Source organism: Mauremys reevesii, linkage group 9 (assembly GCF_016161935.1).
Source record: "Mauremys reevesii isolate NIE-2019 linkage group 9, ASM1616193v1, whole genome shotgun sequence".
Lineage (NCBI taxonomy): Eukaryota > Metazoa > Chordata > Testudines > Geoemydidae > Mauremys > Mauremys reevesii.
This window is the reverse complement of record NC_052631.1, coordinates 3184999-3205383: the sequence shown is the minus strand read 5'-3', so window position 1 is coordinate 3205383 and position 20385 is coordinate 3184999. Positions and strand designations below refer to the sequence as shown.

Genomic DNA, 20385 nt, shown 5'->3' with positions numbered 1-20385 from the left:
ACAGATACTGGGCTAGATGGAACCTTGGTCTGACCTGGTACGGCCGTTCTTATGTTCTTATGTTCTTATGTTCTTAATAGCATCACAAACTGGCTAGTGTGCGCCACTGCCCTCTAATGAACATAAGAACGGCTATATGGGTCAGACCAAAGGTCCATCCAGCCCAGTATCCTGCCCCAGAGGGAGTGAACCTAACAGGCAATGATCAAGTGATCTCTCTCCTGCCATCCATCTCCACCCTCTGACAAACAGAGGCTAGGGACACCATTCCTTACCCATCCTGGCTAATAGCCATTAATGGACTTAACCTCCATGAATTTATCCAGTTCTCTTTTAAACCCTGTTATAGTCCTAGCCTTCACAACCTCCTCAGGCAAGGAGTTTCACAGGTTGACTGTGCGCTGCGTGAAGAAGAACTTCCTTTTATTTGTTTTAAACCTGCTGCCCATTAATTTCATTTGGTGACCCCTAGTTCTTATATTATGGGAACAAGTAAATAACTTTTCCTTATTCACTTTCTCCACACCACCTGTGATTTTATAGACCTCTATCATATCCCCCCTTAGTCTCCTCTTTTCCAAGCTGAAATGGAGAATAAGGGAACTGCATCACTGTGTGTCATAGACTCTGTACTGTTAACAACCAAGGGAGGCTCTCTCTTTACCTTAGGCAGTTGGTTTTGGAACAGGAGCATGTGAGTTCTTTCCCCACCATTGTCATAATGACCTGAACCTGTTGAGAGCAATAGATTTATTACAGTATCTTCCATTCCCTGTTATGTTTTCATCCTGGAGGGCCCCAAAGTGCTTTATGACACATGTACAGAGATCACATTGTAATGAACCATGACTCATGCACACACACCCCAATCACAAGTGCAGATTGAACCACATACACACACCCCACGACATTAGTACCAAGTACACAAGTCATTACTTCTTGAAATGAAGAACTCCCACAGCTGTGAGATGGCAGCATCCTGGGACCAGCCACTAGAGGGAGACATGGTCACATTCTGTTATTACAGCTTCACCCGCCACTAGAAAGAAGCCGCCTGGGAGTAGAATATAGCACAACATTTTGGGGGCTGGAAGAGAAGAGCACGACCCACTGGAAACTGCAGGGGCACTGCGGATAGGCCGAAAGTAACGACCCCAAATCAGAACTTGCAAGGAGACTGAGGTGCTCATAAAAAGTGCTATGAACTGTCTGGAAAACTCAGTCCTGAAGCACAGTGCCCCCTAGCACCAGGCTAGGCGCTTCATTCCGTGCTGACTCAGATTAGCTTGGGGATGAAACAGAATTCATTTGAAGATGAGCATTATTATCATTAGAGTGCCATGTCCCTAAGAATGCAGGCCAGGCTTTCAGGATGGGGGACTCTGTCCTGGGAAGCAGAGACTCTGAAAAAGATTTGGGGGTCATGGTGGATAATCAGCTGAACTTGAGCTCCCAGTGTGAGGCTGTGGCCAAAAGAGCTAATGTGATCCTGGGATGCAGGGCAGGGGGATATAAAGTAGTAGAGAGGTTATTTTACATCTATTTGTGGCACTGGTGCAACCGCTGCTGGAGTCCTGTGTCCAGTTCTGGTGCCCACAATTCAAGAAGGATGTTGATAAATTGCAGAGGGTTCAGAGAAGAGCCATGAGAATGATTAAAGGATTAGAAACCTGCCTTACAGCCATAGACTCAAAGAGCTCCATCCATTGAGTTTAACAAAGAGAAGATCAAGGGGTAACTTGTTCACAGTCTATAAGTACCTACATGGGAGACAAATATTCAACAATGGGCTCTTCAACCTAGCAGAAAAAGGTAGAACACGATTCAATGGCTGGAAGCTGAAGCTAGACAAATTCAGACTGGAAATAAGAAGTAATGTTTTAACAGCAAGAGTAATTAACCACTGGACCAGGGCTGTGGTGGTTTCGCCATCAATGGCAGTTTTTAAATCAAGATAGGGTGTTGTCTAGAAGATCTGCTCTATAAATGCTTTGGGGCAGGTTGTCTGGCTTGCACTATCCAAGAGGTCAGGCTCAGTGACCACAGCTCTCCCTCCTGGCTTTGGAACTTGTGAACCTATGACTAGGTGTTACAGTAGCACATAGAGGTTCCAGCCGAGATTGGGGGTCCAGTGTGCTGGCTGTTGTACAGACACATATTAAAGGACAGTCCCTGTTTCAAAAAGAGTTTACAGACTAGACAGACAAAAGGAAGTGGAGAAGAAAGGAAATCTTATTATCCCCATTTTAGAGATGGCTAATTGAGGCACAGAGAGACTAAATGACTTGCCCAGGGTCCCACAGAGAGTCTGTGATGAAGGTGGATACTGAACCCAGATCTCAAGAGTCTTCGTCCAGTGCCTTATGGCAAGCCCAACCGTCCCCTCTAAAATGCCCCAGGACACCAGTTAATCAGTCATATCCCACACACTGGCAATAAGCAAAAGTAATGCCAAGAAAATTAAACAAAACCAGTTCACAGAGCAACCAAAAGGTCAAACCGTTCTGCTATAAAAGTTTCTGTGAAAATGAAGCAATTCCTAAGAATGGGTGTGATTTTGCAAAGAAGGAAAGGCTGAATTGTGTGTGTGTGTGTATATGTATATGTGTGTGTGCATGTTTATATGTGTATATATGTATAAAAATCACAAACAGTGCAGCCAGCATTAGTGTGTGCAACACTTTAACTTTTCTGTTCCAGCGTATTTACTGCCGACCTTGGACATAAGCACATCACAAGGACTCTGACCATTTCCAAGGCCACACCCAAGGACTTGAAGCGTAACTACACTTGTCATGCCAGAAACACCAAAGGGGAGGATCACCAGGCAGCCACGGTGAGAATGAAAGGTAATGGAATTGCACAGCAGCGGCTTAACGGATGCAGCAAGGCAAAAATCTTAGACGCATGGTCGAATGGGGAAGAAATTTCTTGGGGCAAGATGGGCCTTGGCTGAACGTGGTCATACAAGGAATAGGGGAGTAAATATTTCCTGCTCCCTCTGCTCCTGTGTAGCCTTCTTATTGCTACTCAGATTGCACTTCCAGCTATAGGGAAGAGAGTGGAGGCTGCATGCCTGATATTCCGCACTGCGCTCAAGTGGGGGTGGAGAAAGATGGGGTGTGAAAGCATGGTTCTAGTCCCTCTAGGCACCAAGTGGAGCAGGGCCAAAGAGGCTAGTAAGTTGCACCCTGAAAGGAAGGAAGGGACGAACTCTCTCTCAAAGCAAGGGAGAATTCTGTCTGAGTCACGGTTCCTTGTTGGTGCCGCTTCTGGGGTGGCGCAGTGACGTGTCGCCCTTCCACGGGCTGAGCCTAAAGGCTCGATCTGGTCCTCAGGGAGCAGGGGCTCACGGTGTTCTGCCCTGTTCAGGGGCCAGCACCGGGTTGTTACACTACGTCAGCTGCCAGACCCCTCTCGGAGGTGCCATCCAGTTGTTCTTTAGACATCTGTTATCTCCGTGGTGCATGGACACGGTTCCCATGTATCTCTGTACCACGGGAGGAGAAGATACATCCTGCAGCAGCCAGATCTGATGGCTTTTCTACGTTCATTTCTGCTGACCAAGCTGGGTTATGTGGGAAGCTGTACATACTCTGACTCTTCTTATAAAGCTCAATATCCCAGTCACGGAACTACACAAACCATTCTGCCCTAAATGATGGAAGAATATTTTCCTCCAACCCCATGCCAAGCGGTACATGCAGTGGGTGCTGTCAGCGCAGGATGGGGGAGCTTTTGCTGAGGCGCAGCATTTCTGGACTGTGCACCAGGAAATCGAAAAAAATCACAGGCTGATTAGACTTGCTGGTAGAGGTATGCGCTGACCTTCCCTTTGGAGTCTAGCAACGGTCACTGTCCCAGGCACTGCTCAGGGTCTTTTCCCCTGCTTTAAACTTGCCACCGCTTTGCAAGAGGGCCAGTGGAAACTCACCATGGGATGAGCACAAAGGTTCTTCCAACCAACGCTATTCACCCCTGTTAAACACAGATTTTTAGGGTGGGGTGCCCATGCCCTGTGCATCAGTAGAACAGGCCCATGAGTCTGGATTTCACTTAAAGAAACAACTTTAGCCAATGCCAAATAACTGCCCCTCACTGGGAAATGCTAATCTGAGCATCCTCTCTGACCCTGGGGCCTCTTTGAAGACAAAGGACGTTTGCGGTCTCATTATGGGTTTCCTGGCAGGGTGGCCCTCAGGCAGGTCACCACCTTACTGCTTCCCCACCAGTGTGACTGGACAGACAGGAAATGCCTTTTGGAAGTTGCTGGTGCTTGAAACCCTTCAAGGTCACGTTCCTTTGAGGTGCCCAGACGGAGACTAGACAGACCTCAGAGCATGAAACACTCCACACCGTGCTCTGGTTTTGGTTCCTGCCTTGCTCACTGTGGGAGGGTGATCTAGGACTGCCAGGACGGTGGGCAAATTCTGGATAAAAAGTGTAATTCAGAGACATTGACCTCGCAAGCCGACTTTTTCTAGAGCTGTTTCTCTCTTAACCTGAGAGGTATTTTTCCTGTTTCACACCCCCATCTCCCAACAGCCAAAACCCTTTCTTCAGGCATGTCCGCACCAGGTTTCCTTAGCCAGGCAGACATTTCTGTTACCTCACTAACCTCAGTGGGTGACAGCACTGCACACAGAAGGCCCGAGAGACTGCCCGGCCGTACATCAGGAAAGATTGCTGTTTCCAAGAAGCTCCACCAGAGAGGAGTCTGCCCTGGTTGAATTTATTTCAAATGCAAGACGCCAAAAAATAGCCTTTTCCTGACTTAAGTCAAACAACTTTGTGGCTCCTGCTCTGCCCTACTCTCCATCTGTCAGCACGAGGAGTCGTCCTCTGGATTTCAAAGATCTTCATTAGGACCACACTAGGCTCCTTGTGTTCTGCTCTGCTGCCGCCAGGGTTGCTGGGAGTTTAGCCATGATTGACCCGATTACCTCACTAACGACCGCTTCGCATCTATTCTCACCCCCTTTTCTTTGTAGAATTGTCCACTCGCGACAATCTGTGTGTGTCCCTTCAGAAAGGAGCCCCAGACGGAGCATGCAATTAATCAAGGCCGGAGTTTGGCTAGAGCCATCTATCTGTCTGCCTACCTTAGGCTTTTCTCTAGCAGTCATCACTGTAGTGTCTGTGCACTTACTTCTTGTCTCTGGATAGGAAAATTGAGCTGCCTGGCATGCTGACCCTTTGATTAGAAAACGCAGTCATCCAGGACCTCACAGAACCCTGTTTCTTGGCTGACTCATGCTTGACTGTCTGCAGCTCTCTCTTTCCCTCCTGTCCACTTTGCCAGACCCCAGGATAGTTGACTGGAAGCTTCTCTTTCTGTAGACAGTTACTTATGGCCTCTTTTTTTCTTTCTGCTCCATTCCACAGCAGAGTGCAAGAACCAGCCTGGACCACTGCAGGCTAAAGTCAACTAGCTGCAGACCGTCACATCATGTCACTCGCGGCTCAAGCTGGCCAGGACCTAACCTCTCAGTACCATTTGCCTTATCAATGTTAGCAAGTGGGCTTGTATTTCTTTTATGTTGGCTATGAAAAAATTTCCCCCTCTCCCTGCCACTGGTTTATATTCATTTCTGGCTCCTGGGTTTAATCTTCTTGGGATTGTCTCTTTCCTGGTTCCCTGTATCTCTTGTACTGTTCGCTACCCATGGAGACTTGCTGGATTCTTTCAGTTTCTATAGTCTCTTTCTGGTGGTTTGGTTTGTTCGCTAATAAAGCTCAGTTACATCCACGAGGTTTGTGATGCTTCCACTTACTGCTGCTGGCTCTCTATTCAGACTGCTGCTGCACACGTCACTTAGTTCGGCTGTGCCCATTAAAAGATCAGTATTTGCCTAGTGGTGCCACACAGTTACCACGTTAATTCCTATTCTAAGTGTGAGGAAAACCAGGGGCATCTCAGATATTACTGTTAGCAAATGCTGGCTTCATGAGAGAGTCTGTCTTGTTTAGGACAGATCATCTTACCTCTTTGCAAACATTTCAGTCTTTCCAGTGTTTTCTCAGAGCCTCCCTTCTGTCTCGTGACTAGAAACAGTTGGGGGACGCTACTGACATACATATTATCTCTTTGGGACAAGGCATGAGAGGAGCATAAGATGGTGGCCATGAGTTATTCCGCTCCAGGCTGGGACTGTTGGTTTTGGCCTGGCTTTCCCCATGTCCATGCGCCGATCACACCCACTGCACTTGCTACATGCCGTTTCCAAGGTTATGATTGTTCCTGAAAAGGCAGCTTTCGCAATCGTACCCTCCGGGGCCAGCTTGAGCCTTTGGGCCCAGCCCAGAGTGAGGGCCGTCCTGCGGCAGAAGGGAATTGTGACTCGGAGATTCCTCCCTGGCCTCTGTCTTGCTCCGGGAAGATGTGGGGAGTGACCCATCTTCAGGGTCTGTCTGGGGAGCAGAACTGGCCCTTCAGTCATTTTGTGTCCCTTTCAATTGCCTCCTTCATGTTGCAACTGCCTAGCCCCCTAAAACTGCCCACGGGGTGTATGTGTGTGTGTGTTTATTTAGACATTAGCCTTTGATGTCCTACAGGAACCTCCATTAACAGACGGGCTCACATTGTATTATGCCCTTCGGCTGCCTGCGATCCAGCCATGTGCCCATTAAAATGGAAGACCAGCGTATTCCATGCAAAAAGACCTGTCTGTTTTTAACCCCAGTTCTAGCTCCAAGGTACACCGTGGAACTGGCCTGCGGACTAGGTGCCACCGTCTTGCTGGTGGTGATCCTAATTGTTGTCTACCACGTTTATTGGCTCGAAATGGTTCTCTTCTACCGGGCTCACTTTGGAACGGACGAAGCCATTCTAGGTAAGGGTTTCACGGAGCTACAGGGCCTGCTTCTTGCTGCCAGTCCCTTTGGTTCTGGAGATAACTTTGTGTCAGGCCATTTCTCCCCCCTCCAGAAGCAGGGTAACACTGACCCTAAATGTCCTTAACTGTTTTCACTTTTCGGGGTGAACTGAGTGCTTGCGAGACGAGCCAGAGGCAGGGTCTAGGAAGGTATCCTTGGAGTAGGTGCGACATGGCCATGATAGTGTAAGCTCTCCACACATTGCTTCATGGGACCATCTCGAGGGACGGGGCTATGTTGTCCGGTCTCTGGTCTCTCTGCTAAGGGAGTGGAAAGAATGGTCTTCTGTCTCGAGCACAGAATCAGGCTTCTGATGTCACTCTGAGCTCATCCCCCAGGCACGCCACCCCGCTATTTCTTCCCACGGAGACCTGGGATGATAGTAGGTCCCTGGCTGGAATGGTGGGTTTGCTGCTGATCCCGTGAATGTGTGCCAGGCGCTTTGAGTCCCGCTGAGGCTGGAGAAGCGCAGAGCCTTGTCTGGCGAGATGGCTCGTAGGTCCAGGGCCACGGCCTCTGTAAGACTCGAGAGGCAGCAGGGGAAGCGGGGGCTGAACGACGGGAAGGCACGGGACGTAGCCAGTAACAGAAGTGTCTCTCTGCTCCCGACTCGCAGACGGGAAGGAGTATGACATTTACGTGTCCTATGCCCGGAATGCCGAGGAGGAGGAGTTCGTGCTGCTGACCCTGCGTGGAGTCCTGGAGAACGAGTTTGGATACAAGCTGTGTATCTTCGACAGAGACAGCCTCCCCGGGGGAAGTGAGTATGTCCGGGGGATGCCCGCCGTTCATGCCCTTCCCCTTTATCATGTTGGAGGCAGTGGTGATTGAGAGGAGGGTGATAACGACCTGGCCTGTCAAGTTGCACTTTATTTCAAAGCAACGTCCCCCACGCCATTAAACATCCCTTGGAGCAGATTCCGGCGTCCTGTTTCACGGGATGTTGCAAACACTTGGAGCCAGCGTGCGGGGCGCTGCCGTGGTCAAATGACAGTGGGTATTTTTCAGTGCTCTTTCCTGGAGTGCTGCATAGTGCTCTAAAAGCACCACCAGGCAACCAGCCCCCTATCCTTAAATAAAACTTCTGAACTGGCCTGAGGAAAGGAGGATAAAGTTGGGGGGGTGGACTGAGGAATAGGGGAATTACTGTACTAGCCCAGATCTGTAATCCAGCCAGTGCATTACCACGTCCCTGACCCTGGCTAGCACCCGCTGCCTCAGAGGAAGGTGCAGTAAACCCTGCTGTAGCAGTGATGGGATGACCAGTCCCCAGGGAAAGTTTCCTACTAATCCCCATTAGTTAGAGATCAGCTCACACCCTGGAGCACGTCTGTCCTTAGTAAATAGCAGCATATTAATAGCCCTGAATAGCAAATACTCCATTTGTATTTATTGGGGACCCACCCATAAACGATGGACAGGGCCAAAGGGCTCCACACCCGGGAGTGGCCAGATCCAGGACCCTCCTCGGATCAGTTGTACAAACCTGGGGTTGCGGAAGCAAAGATGCAAGAACAGCCCGTGCTCCCAATGCCCCATCTCCTGGGGAACCCCACATGGCTACCGGACACAGAGGTGCCAGAACCTCAGTAGGAGGCTAGATAAGGGCCACCGCCACTGAAGTCAATGGAAAGACGGCTCTTGACTTCAGTGGGCTTTGGGTGAGGCCCGGTTGTGTCAGAACATGTGCTGGTAAAAATCACTAGCTAGGTTGTTCCAAAGGAGAGGCTTGTGCACTCAGTTACCCCAAACCAGGAATGACTCCCCTGGAGGCAGACACCAGTGTGAGCCAGCTGCAAGAGATCAGAATCAGACCCTGGGTCATTTTGCTCTCCTAGTCCCAGGCAGAGTCCGTTGACAAGGTGCTTGGGCGCCACCCCTTTGACATACAGGTAAGCAAAGATGAATCACCAAGTGGGTGACCAGTTAAAGCCCCTGGGTGGTCGGTCAATGCAAAGGCTGCACAAAGAGGCGAGCCGTACGCCGGCTTGTTTGTTTTTGCCAGTGGTCAGGCTCAGGCAGATGCTCGGAAGGAGAAGGCTCCTGCAGCCAGCCCTGGATAGTTCAGTCCAGCAGCTGTTCACTCTATGGTGTTCCCGTCTGCCTAGCTAAGGCCAGTGGTCAGTAGCCGGAGGCCTTGCATCCCGCAGGGTGTGAATGCTGAGGGTATGGCTACACTTGCAGCTGTACAGCGCTGGGAGTTAAACCTGTCTTCGTACAGCGGAGTAGGGAAAGCGCTGCAGTCTGGCCACACTGCCAGCTGCCAGCGCACTGGCGTGGCCACATTTGCAGCATCTGCAGCAGCGTTGGGAGCGGTGCATTATGGGCAGCTATCCCAGCGTTCAAGTGGCTGCAACGTGCTTTTCAAAAGGGGGGGTGGGGTGGAGTGTGACAGGGAGCGCCGGGGAGAAAGAGAGAGTGGATTTTTGGAGTGCGGACACTGTGTCAGCTCCCTGCCTTGCAATTTCCGACTCCCCTCCCTCCCCCACCCCTTTCTCACTCACTGAAAGCAAACAGCAGCTGTTTGTTTTTTCCTCACAGACCAGATAAGCAGCCCCGGAAAGGGACCCTTCCCCTCCTCCCCACCTGTGCCTCTCTCTTCAAGCAAACATTAGCTGTGGGTGTTCCAAAGGGAGCCCCCCTGCCTGCCGCTACTCATTCACAGCAAACAGGAGCTGTGTTTGTTTTTTTGATAAGCAGCTCCCGGAGCCCGAGTTCACAACAAAACAAAGAGAGGAACCTTCACTTAAAAGGATTATGGGGAGTTTCCGGAGGTCAGTCACTGCGTAATAAGGTTACTCCCCGTTTACACTGGAGCACCAGCGTCTCAGCCACTCCGCAGCAGCTGTTAATCCTCTCGGGGAGGTGGAGTACCTGCAGCGCTGTAGTCACGGAGATCCAGCGCTGTATGTGCCTTGCCAGTGTGGACGGGGAGTGAGTTACAGCGCTGTGGGCGGCTTTATTGCGCTGTAACTCTCAAGTGTAGCCAAGGCCTGAGACAAAGGGGAAGGACTGTGGCTCCTCCTTCCTTCCACCCACTGACAATCCCAGCTGGGAGGAGGCTCAGGAGAACGAGGTCACCAAACCATGGAGCCAAGTTCAGTAGGGACCACAGAGCAGTTCCCACCAGGTGTTTGCACGGGTGTCACTTGACAGCATCATCTGGCCCTTTACGGAAACGTACCGTTTTACAGCAGGCTCCAGTCCTGACTGGGGGCTTTGGGCACCGACTCAAAGTGAAAATAGCAGGTTAGTTCAGCCCCTGCAAAGCACAAGACAGCTAAGGGAGGGTTTGGTGAACACTGGTGATTTAAGTTGTTTTGTTTTTTCCTAGGCTAAATGTTCAGGGTTTATTCTACTTCTTAACACAATTTTGAGGCAGCCATGGACTAAAAAGTGCAGTTCTGTGTTGAGAAGAGACTCTGTAAACTTGGCATCTCCTTCCGCAGCAGATCTGCTCCCGGTGCCTGATAGCAGTCAGATCAGCAAGCTGATATTTTTATTGTTTTCTGCTCCAGTTCACCTTGCAGAGCTGATGCTGCTCTGGGAGAGAGAGTTTCTGTCCCTTCTTGTGCATCAACAGGATTGATTCATTAAGTTCCCGTCGTGTGTTGGAAGGCATAGTTCAGCCTACTGTGGCTTTATTGCTAGTGGTGATGTACAAGAAGGAAAGAACCCAGCTTGCCTCTCAGATCCCAGGGAGGGTCTGCAGGGCTGGCAGTTAGACATAAAATGTGTTTGCGGGCAGGTAAGTTTGAGTCCCTGAGAGGCGATTCACTTGGAACCCCACAATGTCATTTTTGCAGTAAGCTCCAGGTAGAGCAGTTCATTAAGGGTGAGATGTGGCACCAAGGTCCCATGGCCCCAGTGTAGGAACCATGATGGCAGGAACAAGGTAGGCCCATGTTGTCGGAACATGAATGGGAGGCTCCTCACTCAATGAGGAGGGAAAGACAGTAACAGGAAAGGAAAGTGCTCCACTTAGGAAGGAACAATCAACTGCATAAATACAAAATGGGAAACGACTGCCTAGGAAGGAGTGTTGCAGAAAAGGATCTGGGGGCTATAGAGGATCACTAACTAAATATGAGTTAACAATGTAACACTGTTCCCAAAAAGGTGAACATCATTCTGGGATGTATTGGCAGGTATTTTGCTTGCAACACTCAAGAAGTAATTCTTCTGTTCTATTAGGCGCTGATAAGATCTCAGCTGGAGTATTGTGTCCAGTTCTGGGCACCACATTTCAGGAAGGATGGGGACAAATTGGAGAATGTCCAGAGAAGAGCAACAAAAATGATTAAAGGTCTAGAAAACATGACCTCTGAGGGAAGACTGGAAAAATTGGGATTGTTTAGCCTGGAGAAGAAAAGACTGAGAGGGGACATGAGAACAAACTTCAACAAATACATAAAAGATAGTTATAAAGAGGAGGGTGATAAATTGTTCTCCTTAACCTCTGAGGATCGGACAAGAAGCAATGAGCTTAAATTGCAGCAAGGGAGGTTTAGGTTAGAAATTAGGAAAAAAACTTCCTGTCAGGGTGGTTAAGCACTGGAATAAATTGCCTAGGGAGGTTGTGGAATCTCCATCATTGGGGGTTCTTAAGATTAGACAAACACTTGTCAGGGATGGTCTAGATAATACTTAGTCCTGCCTCAGTGCAGAGAGCTGGACTAGACGACCTATGGAAGTCCTGTCCAGTCCTACGTTACTGTAACGAAGCCAAGCCCGCATGGGGCAGAATGTCCCACGAGCAGATTGGCCGGTTGCATTAGGAAGTGCTTAACTCTTTCCTTTCCTTCTGGTGGTTAGTCCCAGATACCCATTAACAGACTACTCTCTTCCCTGCCTCGTATGGTTCACGCCTCTGCTCGTTACGTTCCACAGCTATTTTATATCAGCAGGAAGGACAGCTCTGTGTCTGACCTACAGCTCCACTGTTCTGTTCTGTTCTGGCCTTGCTCTCAAAGGGTGCTGGCTGCTGTGATTCTCTCATAACCCAGCAAATGCACACTCTGCTTGGGAACTAACGCTAGATCGTCCTCTGCCTTTCACTCTGGTGTTCTCACCCCCCTTTCTCTCCATGTGCAATATCACCCATTCTGCCTCCTCGGGGACTGGTCCAGTTCAAAACAACAGAGCATCTTTCCTCTCAAAGGCTCCCAAAGCGCTTTCCAACCGCGTGCACCGGGATTGCTTCATCCGCCTCGTGTGTGGAACCCAGAGGTTGTTTAGCACAGGACGTGAGGAATAGCTTATCCATGTGAAAAGTGCCATGGGAATTTCCTGGTGGTGAGCGTGTGAAGGTGGCATTTCCAGCAGCCGGGTGCCCTCGCGCCATACCAGAATTTCAATACGGCGTGACTCAGTGGGACAGTCATCTCTAGAGCTGGCCAAAAGTTATTCACAAGTTTCAGTACATGATTCAAATTATTTGGTGAATGTTTTTTACCATTATTCAGCCCGTTCTAAGCAGCATCTGCTGACTGGCCAGCACCACTCCCTGCAGCCCCTAGCCAATCCGTGGCACTCTTCCAGCAAAGAGTTGTTTCAACCTTCCTCTTCTTGCCTTGTAAGATCTGGCCGGATCGTATCTGAAGGCGGCAGGTCTGCAGGCAGACAGCGGTATCCTGCCCTCAGGGCAAGCCTGAGCCTCTTCCTAAACTCTCCACAGAGAGAGAGAAGCGGCAGGGACCCGATTAAAAAAAATAAAGAGCTAAAAGAAACAAATCAGCCAAGTCCAGCACTACTGCTCAGCCGGGCACTGTGCTAAGAACTCCGGGGTGGGCAGAGCTTTCAGTCGAGCTCAGCCGTAATGCGGGTCATTGGCAGCGTAGCCGTCGCTTTGTGTCTGAGCTGTCGGGCTCTTCTGCTGCGTGTCCTTGCTCAAAAAGAAAAGCTCCTTGTTTAAATCCCCCGTGGGGCATGGTGACGTCTGCCGCTGCGCATCTGGCGACACCCATCACCAGGTGACTCTGGCCACTGCTCTGCCCTGTGGGAAGAAACGAATCTGGTGCCCAGGTCAAACAAGCGTGGCCCCAAGCTGCCTGTGGCTGCTTCCAGCACCAGCCTCTATGGTGTGGCTCCAACCTCCTGACCCTGAGAGTGCCACGGGGACGCGTGGAACAAGGAGTGCAGAAAAGGCCTCTCCCCATCCTCATGCTCCCTTGCAAAAGTGTGTTTAAAATGCACCGGCCACGTCCTGTGCCAAAACAAGAAAATGTGCCCGAGAGATAGTGACACTCAATGCATGAGCTCTAATCCCCACCACTCATCTGCCTCTCACTGCCTCCGGCATGGACAGTGGAGTGGCTGGCATCAGCGCAGCCCGTCTCTTGGGGTGACCAGGGAGCCAGATTTGCTAAACCCGGCTTCCTAGAATGAGAATCCACTAACTCCTGACTGACAGGCCCCAGCGAATTCCTAAAGAAAGTGGGTCACAGGAATCTGCCTGCCACGCTGTGCCTGCAAAGCTTCCTTCTCTTTCTCTTGCTCTGCACGCGCATGTCTCTGCTTCTCTCCTGCCTGCCCATATCCCTTTGCTGTCTCTCCCTTCCAGCCCGATCTAGGGACCTCTCGCCTTCAAGCCCAACCAGGGGTGCTTCCAGACCCATCTGTGTGACACAGGCTCACAGCAATGGTCAGCAGTTACCACCTTCTGGTTAGGTCCCCCAAGTGCCCGTCCCAGCCCACCTGGACAGCGGCGAGGTCATGTTCAGTGGCCGTGCCAGATACGGCATTGCTGCTGCTCACCCATCACACATCGCTGGGCTTCAACTCATCCACCTCTTAGGGAAACATGACAGGCCCTGAGGTAGCTTTGGGCAGCTGGTACCCTGGCCCAGAGCCTGCACCTGTGTGATAGGGGGAGGATTATGCTGTCCTTGATGACGAAGCAGAGGGAGATGGATTATCCCTCCAGTTCAGCTGGCAGGAGCGAATCAGACACCCTTGGCGGCTCAGTGTCGTTACATTCCATTGTTACTTTCTTTTCCATTATATTTTCTGTCCGTGAACTATGGAAGCAGCCACTGGGAGATGCGCTCTCAGAAGGACATTGCATTAATTTTGTGAAGGTGGCTAAGGCAAATCTGCTCGCTGCTCCTGGAAATCAAAGGCATCCTCTACTGTGTCACTGACTCTTGTGGTGTCACTTTAGAGACCCCACATGAAAAAGCCTGGTGTGCTGGAGGTCACTGCATCTGGGAACATTGTGGAGGTGCCCTCGTTGCGGTGATGTGGGAGCCAGGAGCAGTAGCTTAATAATAGGTCCCAGAGAATAGTTGGAACTCCAGCAATTCAAAATTAAATTAACCCTCAGAACACACCTGTGGGTGGATAATTACTATCCCCGTCTCACAGAGGGGGAAACTGAGGCAGGGGAGTGAAATGATTTACCCACAGGCCTGTCTGTGTGACAGCAGGATTAAAACGCAGATGTTCCTGGCTTCTCGTAGATCACATCTCCCTCTAGCTGCAGTGACAGCATTGCCCAGGTGGAGGACACCCCGTGACAGCCATGCATGGCTCCAGTAGATTGCGTGGTCTCCTTTTTGTGTCCCACTTATAACAGGGATAAATCCAGGCCGGCCCAAAGCAGCCTCGCTCTCCACACGCGGCCTTCCCCCAGCGATCGAGACTATCACTGTAACGTGGCGCAATGGCGTTTACCTAGCACTGGCTCTGAGCGACCCCAGCCACGCTCTGCCCGTGGCTTGGGGAGGAGGGGTTGGGAGTGGGGTAGCGGTTCCTTTGTGGATCAGAGAAGGCCCAGCTGCTGGGCAGGAGGGGGGTGCTGGCTGCTGGAGCGGAGGCCTGCCTGAAGTGGTTGGGATATCCCCATGCAGTCTCTCAGAGGGGCTCAGCCTCCCAGGAGGGTCTGCTTCGCCGCAGTCGCTCAGCGGCGCGTTCTCCGCCGTCACTAACCAGCTCGGTGTCTTTCTCTCCCAGTTGTCACAGACGAAACTCTGAGCTTCATCCAGAAAAGCCGCCGCCTGCTCGTTGTGCTGAGCCCCAACTACGTCCTTCAGGGCACGCAAGCCCTTCTGGAGCTCAAAGCCGGGCTGGAGAACATGGCCTCCCAGGGCAGCATCCGAGTCATCCTGGTCCAGTACAAAGCCATCAAGAAGAGCAAGGTGAAGGAGCTGAAGCAGGCCAAAACTGCGCTCACTGTCATCAAGTGGAAAGGCGAGAAGTCCAAGTACCCACGGGGCAGGTTCTGGAAGCAGCTGCAGGTGGAGATGCCACTGAAGAAGAAGACCAGGCACGCTACCATCAGTGAGCAGGAGCTTTCCGATTCCTCCCTGCAAGATGTTTGATAGAGGAGAGGATAGCGAGGCTGGGGAGGGGACAAGAACATGTCCACTGAGGGTTTACAGTGAAGGATTCCGTCTCGAGCATTTCAGAACGGCACCTCCCTACGGCGCTTCAAACTGCCCTGGTCAGAGAAGAGCTCACTGGCCACTGTTTCAAACGAGCCCCCTTTTATTTAGCTGGACAAGACCTGGTCAGCGTTACATCCACTCTCAGGGGCTAAATGTTTGCCATCCAGGAGGGGTGCAAGCATCCTTTGGGGGAAGGGAGGTGTTTGCATGGGTCAGCGTTCTCACTCTTGGGATCTGACCTGAGCCCTGCCCTGTATTCTGGGACCTTGATCCCCCTTTCTCTCCTTAAGACCTTTCATCCCTTCTTATTAGTGGCTCGTGGCGGTAGCGACCCCTCAGAGAAGCACCAGGCCAGTTTGAACAAAGTCACCAGACTGGCTGTTATGCGTTCAGTATGGACCGTACACTACAACACATGTTCACACCTAACACTCGGCTGGCCCGTACCGTTCCCGGACATGTTCCCATGGGAACGACTCCCTTCAGGGACTTTACAAATGTGAAGCGATTGTCACAGAAACCTACTTATGTTTTGTTTGGAAGGTACTACTTGGTGGTATTTGTTTTACAGCCCTTCTGGCAAAAGCTGGCCCAGCTCAGAAACTCATCGCAGTCTTCTGAGTTTCCAGGCCCCTGTGGTGCCCCATCCTCGGAATCGAGGTGAGTTTCTCCATTAATACAGTGCCGCAGAGCCTGGCTTCACATGCACGTGTGACCCTCATTCGTAGAACAAGCTCAGGGACTTCATAAGGGTTGCAGACGGCTCCGTTTTACTGCTGAAGAGCAATGATGCTGCTGGGCATTGGAAAACACTGTGGAAGGAGTTGAAGGAGACATTTTGTTTCAAAACCAAAACCCAAACCACCTCTCTCCAAGTTCTGCCCACATCTACATGCACTTGGTACGTGAGTCAACCAGCACATCTGTTGCTGCCAGACATGCTTGGGGTGGCACTTCGGAGAGCTCACATTGCACTGGGATGTCCGCACTTACTGCTCTCCTGGCTCAGAAGTGCCGCAATGACAACGTTGCTTGTATTTCACAGTATATAACAGGCGGACCTCAGCAGCTCTTGTTGAGACACCTAGGACTGAGTCTGCACTAGGGTGACCAGATGTCCCGATTTTAAAGGGACAGTCCCGATATTTGGGGGGGGTTCTTATATAGACTATTACCCTCCACCCCCACTGCAATTATTCACACTTGCTGTCTGGTCACCCTAGTCTGCACATACATTCCAGATGTTCGGGGAAGGCTGAATGCCCCCTGCACAGATTTTTAAGGAGTATGAAGCAATAAAGCATTTTTATTTATTCTCTTACTTGTCCTGATGTTTGGTTTTGTAGAGCCACACTTTTTAAAACAACGGTTATGGAAGTGTATTTGCCAACCTATATTTTGTTTCTGAATTCCCACTCTCTGAAGTGAGAAGCACCAAGGATACTAGCAGGGCTGGACGTGCAAGAAGCAGTGCGACGCACAAGGGGAGCGGTTCTGGGCCACTGGCACATGTCTGACCGGTCCTGACAAGTGTCTTTCCTGGTCTTAATAGTGCCCATCAGTGCTGGGCCCCAGTGCACCAGTCCTGCCTGCCTTCCAGCTGTTCCTTCATGCTCTCACTCTGTTCCCGCGGTGACGTCAGTGGTAAAGCCCCCCCGTCATCAGTGGCAGCAGGGTTAGGCCGGGAGCTTTTGAAAATTCCACTCTGGGCTGCTTTACCCTGGATTAGACAGGAGGCAGCGGCACTGGCCGGAAGAGGCAAGGGCTTGGCATGCAGGCCTTTCCCATTGTCAGCTCACTGGGGCAAGCATCGGACTCATTACAGAGCCCAGCATAATGGGGCTGGCTCTGGCTGGCGCGTTGAGACTCTGCTGTGATAGAAATGTTTACTAATGATAAATATTAGAGGACAATCGGTTCTCGGGGCAGGTCAGCTCTGCCCTGCTTTCCTAGGGAAGGAGGATTGGTTTTTCCATGTGTCTGTAGATTTGTTAATCATTTACTATTGTCCTAAAATTCTCTGCCTCCCTTGAGGCACCTAGCTGTCTTGGTACATGGGGGCGTTTTTGCTTTATTCTGGAACTGAGCGTTACTCCTGGTAAATGCATGTACGTTGTTTGTGGCTAAGATTGTAACTCTTGATTGACCTGTAACTTGCCCTGTCACTCGAGCAGTGTCAGGCTATCCGGAGCTGCTCACAAGCGCGAGTACCAACCTCAGGGCAGATTGTGAAGAAATGGCACAAACCCCAAACTGGGTGTGAGTCCGAAACCTAGATTTCACTAGCCAAGTATCTAGTGTGAACTCAAGAACTGTGACAGCCTTAACATGGAGTCACAGACAGTCCCCTTGGGCAATCCAATCTATCTTGCCACCTAGGTAAGCTTGTCCTTGTGATAGATGGTCCCTTACCCCCCAAAATCACAACAATATTCAGGTTACTCCCAGTCCCAAACGTCCAGTTGCTGACTCCAGTTCAGTTGCATCCTAGATATCTCACCAGAGCCAACACTTGTAGCCAATCCTATAATAAACAAACCAGATTTATTAAGTAAGAAAAGAAATGAGAGCTCTTTCCAAGGTTACAGCAGGTAACATACACACACCAATAGGTTACCGTCTGAGGTTACAAAGGGGTAACAGAAGTTGCTGTAATATGCAAGTTCTATGCCCTTCAGGACTAACCTATGCTAAGCCCTGGGGATCTCTTGATTAGGCTTAGAAATCTTTGCCCCTAAGTGTTCCAGCAGCACAGAGCTGGAGGTTCTTCTTGCTGGGGATTTTTATTCCCTTCCTCCCCGAGCTCTAAGTGATGGGATGAGTTTACACGCAGGTCTCCTCTTCTGGGAGGGCGGGGAAAGGGGGCGAATGCAATTAATAATGTCTTTGTTCTTTGACGTTTCACAATGGCTCCTTTGGTATCAATGGGCAGGGCAGGGCCTAACCCTTTCTGCAGGAAGCCAGTTCATGCTCCTTTCCTGTGTGATGAGTTACACACCTACAGAGGTTTACAATGCAAACGCTGAATGTTACCTTATAAGAAGGGCTACAGATATTAAGCGAGATTAATACATGCAGCATTCTACAAGTATTTCATAAAGTGTTAACACATTTTTATAGTTGTGCTGTGCCGGAGATACAGCCACGGGCCCATTCTGGCAAAGCCTTTACGCACATACTTAGTTGTAAGGAAATGAATAGTCCTGGTGACTCCAAGTCCCAAGTGGCTTCCTGGAAGTCAGCAGAACTGCACATTTGCTGAGGGTAAAGCAAGTATTTTGCTGTGCTGGGGCTGTCATCCACCGCTGGCTCTGCAGGAGGCAGTGTGGTTTCCTGCTGCCGTAAACTCAGTCTCCATGTTTTCACTTGTGATATAATCGGCACCTCACAGTTTATAAAACTTGGTAAAGGATTAACCTGTAACGTGCATCGTTTTGTCCCATTTCTTCCTGCTGGGGCTATGGAATCTCTTCACATTAAGCATCTCCTTGCTATGAACGTAGGCAGAGTTACCGTCAAGCAGCTGTGACAAATGCATGCAGGATGGAAGGCCCCGCATCGCACTCCGAACACTTTTTGTTGTATTCTAAGTTGATTTAAAAAACAGCCTGCATGCATGAAATCTGAATGTCCCCACATCTCCCAGACATTAGCATCTTGCATCTCACCGCTGGCTTAGGTACCAAGAGATCCTTTGTTAAAGATTTATCTTAGGAAAGATCCTCCCCTAGTGTAAATCAGCGTAACTCCATCAATATCAATGATTCAAGATGCTTGTGCCCACTCCCTGACAGGATTACCAAGAGGTAGGCAATCTCCATCAATCCAATGAAGAGTAAAAGCATGCAAGTTACCATTGACTGCAATGTTAGGCCAGCATTTGGCTTTTTGAATGTCCCATGCATAGGCCAGATGCTGGGGCCCGTCCCAAATAAGCCTGTCCACTTATTTATGAATGGCATTTGGTTCCCAGTGCAGGATTTTAGCACAGCTCGTACCTTTAAATTGGTGCGTTCATCTGACTCTGTGCTGTAACGTTACATTAGTCAATAGACAACTAAACGTAAAGTCCTTCATTTTATCTCACTGTGGAGGAGGACCAGCTTTGCACACATTGGAATGGACTTTGCTTTCCATTTCATATGCTGTTTTAAGGCCTTTTTCCATTCTACGTTTTCTCACTTTTGTGACATATCGGTGTTGTTGGGTTTTATATATATACTTTTAAATAAAATGTTTATTTTCACTTTTGTATTTCAGTCTTTGCACGGTTCTCCTGAGTTTCATTTTACTCCATTGCTTCCTCAGCAAATATGTGTAGCCAAGGCAAAATGTTCTGTCCCGGTGGCAATATCTACAGTAAGTAGAACCCTAGCGGGTGGCAGTCACCCCTGTGCAGAGACCCAGCATCATGAGACCTAGGTATCACCTCAGTCACATGTATGCCATCCAAATAGTGGTACTTATTCATGTTATAAATAGCACCCAAAGGCCCCAATCAGGGGGCCCCTTGTTGTAGGGGCTGCGCACGCACACACACACACACACACACACACAAAGTTCCTGCCCTGAAGAGCTTTCAGTCTAAAAAGACAAAAGGGGGAGGGCATGGCTATTACCCCCATTTTACACATGGGGAAATTGAGGCACGGAGTAAGTGACTTACTCAAGGTCACGCAAGAAGTCTGTGTCAGAGCTAGGAATTCATCCTTAATCAAAGTCAACCTCTCCCTTAAGCGCTTATTCTCCCATCATCCATTTGTCTGGGAAGGCTTCTCATTCTGCTCAGGCTTGCCTCTTTCCTATCTACATACTAGCAGGTTGTTGATGCACAAACTAGCCTTTCCAGGCTGCTAGCCAAATGAATGCTTAGGGCACTAGACATACTCTAACTTTACAGCCTTTAAAGGGCTAATAGAAATGTGTCGCTTTTAGGTTCCTTTTGCACATAACTTTGGGGTGCTCTGCGGTGCACACAGATGCTACCTAAATTTGCAGGCACCAGACCAAAGACCTTCACAACGAAATCACGAGCGAGTAACATTTCCTGCCGGAAAAGCCAATCTCTGTCCTCCCCCCAGTCTGGTTCTGCATTGCACAGCTGAGCCCAGACAAGCTTGTT

At 50.0% G+C, this 20385-nt stretch overlaps 1 protein-coding gene across 2 annotated transcripts in view; it reads left to right on the top strand.

The window, feature by feature from the left end:
* Positions 1 to 18074, top strand: part of LOC120372292 (interleukin 1 receptor accessory protein) — a 60971-nt gene extending 42897 nt beyond the window's left edge. Inside the window, exons 8-11 of one of the 2 annotated variants that reach the window (XM_039489274.1) lie at positions 2701 to 2849; positions 6684 to 6833; positions 7493 to 7636; positions 14830 to 18074. In XM_039489274.1, coding sequence (XP_039345208.1) covers positions 2701 to 2849; positions 6684 to 6833; positions 7493 to 7636; positions 14830 to 15197 — 811 coding nt within the window. In that variant the 3' untranslated portion in view covers positions 15198 to 18074. The other variant, XM_039489275.1, reaches the window with a different exon arrangement.
* The last annotated feature ends 2311 nt before the right edge of the window (positions 18075 to 20385 follow it).